General features: G+C 45.7%; 1 protein-coding gene across 1 annotated transcript; it reads right to left on the reverse strand.

Moving 5' to 3' along the window:
- Window positions 1-4,147: 4,147 nt before the first annotated feature.
- On the reverse strand, window positions 4,148-4,816 carry LOC131221879 (pentatricopeptide repeat-containing protein At2g44880-like). The gene has a single exon (XM_058217175.1). The coding sequence runs from the start codon at window positions 4,814-4,816 to the stop codon at window positions 4,148-4,150; it is 669 nt and encodes a 222-aa protein (XP_058073158.1).
- Between the last annotated feature and the right edge of the window lie 2,918 nt (window positions 4,817-7,734).

The following is a 7,734-nucleotide window of genomic DNA, read 5'->3' on the forward strand; positions in this document are numbered from 1 at the left end:
ATCTATAATCATGAGCTCGGACTGAGGCTGACTAAGTTTTCGTGCGTGATTCCTTCGCGCGTTGTTTGAGTCGCCCCCACATTGTGGACCGCCGATAATCGTCCGGATTTCTTCCATAGGCTGACTCTCGGTCGGGCGCGCCTCAGATGCCCCAGCTTTGACCATATGTTCTCTGAGTCGGCCGTCTTTTATGAGTCGTTCGATCTCTTCTTTTAAGTGACGGCAATCACTTGTGTTATGCCCGTGATCGCGGTGATAATGGCGTACTTATCCTTGTCCCGCCGATTGGGATTACTCCTGAGCTTATTGGGCCAACTAACAAAGCCTTCGTTTTTATTTCCATCGTACCTCTTCCCGAGTCTTATTCAGGGGAGTATATGTGGAAAATTTTCGATCCGGCCGTTTTCCTGACCTTCGCTCGTCACGCGCTTGATCCTCTTTGCGTTTCCTTCCTCCGGCCGAGTCGGCTTCTTTTTTGGTCGACTCTTTGGCCGAGGTTTTAGTTTCACGCAGGATTCGCGCTTCCTCGGCGTTGTCATATTTATCGGATCGTGCCATAAACTCCGCCAGAGTATCAGGCGGAGTTTTGTCTAGAGATGCCAGGAATGGCTTATCCCTAACTCCTTGCATGAGCGCATTGAGGGCCGTTTCTTCCGAATGTTTTCGAACTTGAAGGGATTCGAAATTAAAACGCTTGATGTAATCTTTTAGTAGCTCTGCTTTTGAACTACGTTGTTCAGATGTGCCGGGGGCTTCAATTTCTTCTTTCCGCCGATGAAGTTGGTGAGGAAGGCGTCGCTCAGCTCAACGAATGAACCGATGGACTTTGGCTTCAGCTGTTTGAACCACAGTCGAGCTACATCAGTCAACGTAAGAGAAAAGGCCCGACACATTACTGCATCCGAGGCATCGTGGAGTTCCATATAAGTTCTGAAGCACTCAATATGCTCGGTCGGGTCGGTCTTGCCGGTGAAAGGAGTGATTTGAGGTAATCGAAACCTTTCGGGCAATCGGGCCTTCAGTACCGAGTCCACAAAGGGGGACGCTTTCGCTTCGGACCCGGTTGAATATACATTCCGGCCGTGCTTTATGTCCGCCATCTCTTTTGCCATCTCTTCCCGCACTTCTTTTTTGAAATTTTGAATGTCGGCTTTCCAAGGTTCGCTGCTTTCTGCCGTGCCTTCCATGGAAGGGCGATTGCGCCTTCTTCGCTCTATTTCGTGCCGAAGATCAGTCGGGGGCAGGGAAGCGTTGGCTGACTGCGCCGGAGATGGTTCTGATCCGCCTTGGGGTTGGCTTGGGCGGACAGAGCGCGGAAGGTTGAGGATCAACCGCCGCCGTCGGTACGTGCGCTGTCTCCCCTTGAGGATGCGGGAGTGGCTGCATTTGCTGCTGATACATTCGTTCCAGCATCTGCTTCATCATATTCATATCGGAGCGGATTTCTTGAACCTCCTTGTCCAACCGCCCATCGTCGCGACCCCGCTGATTGTTGCTTGTTCCGGTCGCCCCTCGTCGGCGGTTGTTAGGTGGGTTCTGGGCTGGGGGAACGGCGATTGGACCCGCTGGCCCTGTAATCGCGTTCTCATTCAAATCTTCTTCTGGGACCGTCCTTCTAGTCATCACCATTGGAATCAGTATAGAGATACGAGATGGCTTTTTGTACGTTCCCACAGACGGCGCCAAACTGTTGATGCAAATGTCTGGTTCGTCCTCCTAGACCCTTGTATGCCTGCACAGAAAGAGGACAAAGGAGACCCTGGCTCGAGCAGGGGACCCTCCGATGCCAAAGTTAGGCCTGGACTCTGGGTCTAAATGTATTGAAAGGTTTTTAGACCGAATTTTTTCGTACCTCTCAAGGTGACCGGGGTCCTTCTTTTATAGCTACTGGGGCGTTCTGTCGCACAAGGATTCTCTTCCTGATACTGGGCGCGGGATCTTCTCCTGGGATCACGGAGATAGGATCGTGCCCATCTTGAGCCTTCATCCGATCCCGTGAGCTTCGGGGTCGGAGATCTTATCCCGAGATATCCGGGATGAGACTCGTCCTAGCGATGGTCGGTCTGGCAAGGTGGTCCGCCCGATGCGTGCCCGGGACGCTGATGACTCGTCCGAACCGACTCAACCTTTGTCTCGGTTTAGCGAATCATGCCTCGGTCTTGACACATCCTTCTGTGACCCGAGGCATTAAGTCCGAGTCTGCGGACTTGTATTTTTTTATCCCCAACAAATCTTATTTCTTTTAAGCTCCATTTACTGGGTGCCCGCATCAGTCCGCGTGTACCGAGCTCCGAGGAAACGGATTGGCTACTCCCCTTGCCACCAGATGGCTGATGGTCGGTGCTCTGTGGGCCCCACCATGATGTATGTGTTTCATCAATGCCGTCCATCTATTTTTATATATCATTTTATGGTATTATACAAAAAATGAGATATATCCCAATCTCAAGTGGACCACATTATATGAAACAGTGTTGAATGAATGTCAACCATTAAAAACTTTTTGGGGCCCATAAAAGTATTGGATCAAGCTGATATTTTTTTTTTCCCTTCATCTGAGTCTTTATGACCTAATCAACAGATTGGATGTCAAATAAACAGTACAATGGGCCTTAGTAGGATTTAAATGATGGATATCCAATCACTATTGTTTTCCTGTGGTGTGGTCCACCTGAGATTTATATTCCTCTCATTTTTGGAATAAAGTCCTAAAATCAGCTTTTAAAATGGATGAACGGAATGGATGAAATACATACATCATGGTGGGGCCCACAGATCACCGACCACCAGCCACGGGGCTGGTGTCAGGGGGAGTAGCCAATCCGCTCCCGAGCTCCGAATAGGACGAATGGTGAAATACTTGTGCCGTCGCTTCTCATTGGCGCACGTCAGCAAACGCTGACGGCAACGATGACGTCAAATGAGAAAAAGAAAACTTTACGAAAATGGCCCTAGCGCCGGGTCAAACCAGGTAATTGGTGAAAATGCCGCTGTGCGTTGATCCCATCGCCCGTCACAAGGGGGGAAGGATTCGGATTACTTAGGCTCTAAGGGAAACGGATTGGCCAGTGACCTCGAAAGTAGCCAATGACTAGTGGTGGTGTGGGCCCCATCATGATGTCTGTGTTTCGTCCATGCCAATCTAACATTTTTTCGGATTGTTTTATTGTATGAGCCCAAAAATGAGATAGATACAAATAGGGGTGTACATGAACTGAGCTAGCTCGGTTATCTCGCTCAACTCGACAAGCTCGATTCTACTCTGTTCGAAGCTGAGTTCGAGCGGAGTTAAGTTGATTTTTTGAGCTCGAAAATGAGTTCGAGCTGAGTTCAAGGAGGCCCTAGCTCAACTTGACTCGGATTGAATCCAGCTCGAATCGAACTAGTTCGGTAGCTCGGTTACTTTGCCATTGATGTTGCTCACCAACTGTTTGATAAAATGACTCAACGAAATGTGGCTGGTGGCAAGGAAGGTTTGGTTGGCGGCAAGGAAGGTTTGGCGGGTGGTGAGGTGGCAAGTAGGGGTGGGCATCGAGCCAAGTCGAGTTGAGGTGGGTCAAGCTCAGCTCGGCTTGTCCATGGCGTACTCGAGTTCGAGCTCGAGCTCGAGCTTGGCCTCGAGCTCAACATGAAAGCTTAGCTTGTTTGCCAAAGCTGTCGAGCTAGTGGTTCGAGTTGAGTTGAGTTTACCTCGAGTCGAATTTGAGCTTGTTCATATCATCATATGTTAAGTTATTACCACACATGCATGCCTACATGCACAAGTTGACATGGATGCATACATGGGCACGATTAATCTTTTTAACTCTGCAATTTAAATGGGCCTTTGGATTAGTACTGTTGCAACATTTTTATTTTTTTTAGTACTGTTGCAACTTGGGTTCGGTTTGACCAAACCGACGGGTCCAATCGAGTTCATGTCAAGTTGTAGAGTTGGGTTGTCAAGGTAATTTGAATTGCAAAACCATGTTGGGTTAGTGAGATTGGGAATAATCACATGTATTTGACTTTGGTGGGGTCGAGTAAAGTTGGGTTCGGATTTGGGGTTGATCACGTTAGGTTAGAATTAGGGTGGGGTCAGGTTGAGAGTGTGATGATCTTGATGTTGACACTCAACCTACTGAAAAAAATGGACACTAAAGAAAAACTATTCTGAGACAATGCTAACCAGCAACACCTTGTCCGGCTTTATGTTTTCCTCAACCTGCTGCATCTCTTTGAAGAGCCATAATGCCTCCATGTAGTGGCCGCTGCGCACGTATCCAGAAATCATGCAACTCCAGCACACAATATCATTTTCGTCCATACTATCAAACACCCGACGTGCAGCCTCCACCTCCCCGACCTCCACGTAGAGGGAGATGAGGCAAGTGAGGGAAATGAGCGAGTTGATGTTGCTGAATTCGGAAGCAAGTTGATGGAGAAGGGACTTGGCAAGTTCAGGCCGTCCGGACTTGGCATACCCCGAGATCATTATGTTCCAAGAGAAAAGAGTCTTCTGGTGAGGCATCTGCGAGAAGAGGCGACCTGCTTCCTCAAGGTGTCCATGCTTCAAATATCCACCAATTAAAGAATTCCAGGAAACGGAGTCCCGTTGAGGATTTCTATCGAACACCCGGCGCGCGGATTCCAACATCCCAATTTGCGCATAAACATTGATAAGCACATTCCTCACGACAGGGTCGGAGGCAAGGCCGGATTTGAGGATGTGGGAGTGCATTTGTTCTCCTTCGTGGAGCGCTTGAAGGCGTGTGCATGCCTTGAGAAGGAAGGGGAAGGTGAACTTGTCTGGAGGGACGGAGCCTTGGCTAAGCATTTCGTCAAACAGATGCAAGGCGCTTTGGGGAGCGTCGCTCTTGGCGTGGGCACGGATCATGATATTCCAGAGGAAAGAATCGAGGAGGTGTTGATGGAGGCTGTAGAGGAGGAGAGTTGCGTAGTGAAGGCTGCAGGCATCGGAAGTAGTGTAGAAGGAGAGAATCTGACCGACGACAGAGCGGTCAGCGGAAATACCTATTTCTAATCGAGCCGAGTCGAGTTAAAATCTCCCTGGTCGAACTCGGATCGAACTCAACTCGATCTAGAAGAATGTAGATTGACTCGTCCCAACTCAGCCATTCAACTCGAGTCAATCTAAGCTAACTCGAGCCAAGTCAAGCGAGTTAATCGAGCTAGCTCAACTCGTGAACAACCCTAATGGCAAGGAAGATTTGGTTGATGGCAAGGTAGCAAGGTAGGTATATACATGAAACAAATACTTTTTTTTTTTCTCTCTCTCTCTCCCTTTTTTTTTATTTTTTTTATTTTTTTTTTCTTTTTGTTACTTAGAATGTGTTGAAGAAAATACCTGTAAAAATCATTGTCTCTATTTGTTAAACAGTGGGATTTTAAAGTTGCAGTTCGGGTGTCTGTGAAAATGCCTTGACGGTGAACTCAGCTTAATCTTGGCTCGAACTTGGCTCGAGTTGGCCCAAGCTGCTGATTGAACCGAGCTAAGCTGGCCAAAAAGGCTCGAGGACTGAGCCAAGCTGAGTTCGAGCTGAGGTCAGCCACTGTTTGAACTGAGTTGAGCTGGGCCAGCTCGACTTGGTTCAACTCGATGTACACCCCTTGATACAAATCTCAAGCAAACCACATAATGTTGATTAAACGCTCACCATTAAAAACTTCCTGTAGGCTACAAAAGTTATGGATCAATCTGATGTTTCTTTTTTTATTTTTCCCTTCATCTAGGTCGGTATGACCTAATTAACCGCTTGGATATCAAATAGACATTACATTGGGGCTTAAGAGGTTTTTAATGGTGGATATCCAATCACTATTGTTTTCCTATGGTGTGGTCCACCTGAGATTATTTTTGGTATCAAGCCCTAAAATGATATGTAAATATGGATAAACGGCTTGGATGAAACGCATACATCATGGTGGGCCCACATAGCACCGACCACCAGCCACCGGGCTACCATCAGGGGAGTAGCAATCCTTTCCCGTTTGTTGTACTCATCAACGGGCCACTGGCATAAAAAAATAAATAAAAGCTATTAAAAAAATAAAAAATACAAAGAAGTACGTGGAGCACATATAGATTGCATGTGGGTCATTTCAATCATGGTGAGTTGAAAAATGCGCAAGTGCAACGTGGCATTACACTTTCTCCTTTGCATTGAAATATGGGCCAGGCAGGTACATTTTGACATTGACGGCGTCATTTTTAGGCTATCGGCCTCGTCGGCGTCTCTTTTCGTACTGAGACCGCCTTGAACGTGGTTTATCCTGGCTGTCCATCCATTCTTTCATCTAATTTAAGGCATTGGACCTAAAATTGGAGCATATCCAAAGATGGGGTGAATCATACCACACGAAATAATAGAGATAATGGTTTCCACAGTTGAAACCTTGTTAGGCCCCACAGTCATGTTTATTTGTCCCACAGTTATGTTTATTTGTCTTCCAAACGGTTGATAATATCATGTAGACATGGGAGTAAGGAAAATGCAAATATAAGCTTAATACAGGACTTCTATGGCTCCCAAAAAGTTTTCAACGGTGATGGATTTTGAATTCAATTGGTTTATGTAATGTGATCCATTTGAACTTATATAAACTTTATTTTTGGGCTCTAGTCCTAAAAATTATCCGGTAAAATAGAAGGACAGAGAGGATAAAATACATAAATCATGATGGACCCCACAGAGTTTATGTTAAGTTAAGTGTAGTGAGCTACTTATTACTCAATCCCCTTTTGTTAAACTATTGCCACGATCGGTCAGTGTGCGATGGATGCCAACCACCCCGCCTATCCCAACTTGGAAAAGGCAGGGCTCTGAGGGACCCACCATATGATTTATGGATTTTATCCACACCATCTGTCCATTTTTCCATATCATTTTAAGGGTGTAAGCCCAAAAATAAAGCAGATCCAATGCTCAAGTGAATCACACGGTAGGGATTAAATGGCCACCATTAAAAGCATCTTAAGACTGTAGAAGTTTTGATCAATGGTGATATTTATATTTTTCCCTTCATCTACGGGACCTTATGAAAAGGTTACATGTCAAATAAACATCAGGGTGGGCCTCCGAACGATTTCAACAGTCAGCCCCAACCATTATAAATGCTTCTTACTTTGGTGTGGTCCACTTTGGCATTACATCTTTCTCATCTTTTGTGCTTATATCCTTAAATGATATTTCAAAACCCATACACCAACATGGGCTCCTCGGTGCCTATTCTGAGCTTAGGACGGTAACCATTAGTGTTTCAATGAAAAAGTATTAAGATAGTAAATAAACATTAGGGTGGGCTATTTCAACTGTGGGTCCCAACCATTATAACTACTACTCTCTTTGGTGTGGTCCACTTGAGGCTTGGATCTGTCTCATCTTTTGAGCTTATACCCTTAAGTGATATTTCAAATGGAAGAATTAGTGGTGTGAATGAAGTCCATACATTGACATGGGCTCCTCGGAGCCTGGCTTATTCTCTGTGTTTCAATGAAAAAGCGTCACATTAATGTACCATAAGTGTGATTGAAAGTGAAAAATAAAAATTCTTTACATAAAAGACATTTTCACCTTTTTCATTATAGGTGCATGCCACTACCACGTGAAATAGGCCAAGCTTCCACTAAAAAGGCCCAGCAGTCAGCATTTAAGATGTGCCATTTTAGGATATCTTATTTAATTTGGTTTATCTTAAAATATTTTATTTGATGGTAATCATTCTTTTCAAATA

The sequence above is a fragment of the Magnolia sinica genome, chromosome 12, assembly GCF_029962835.1.
Source record: "Magnolia sinica isolate HGM2019 chromosome 12, MsV1, whole genome shotgun sequence".
Taxonomy (NCBI): Eukaryota; Viridiplantae; Streptophyta; class Magnoliopsida; order Magnoliales; family Magnoliaceae; genus Magnolia; species Magnolia sinica.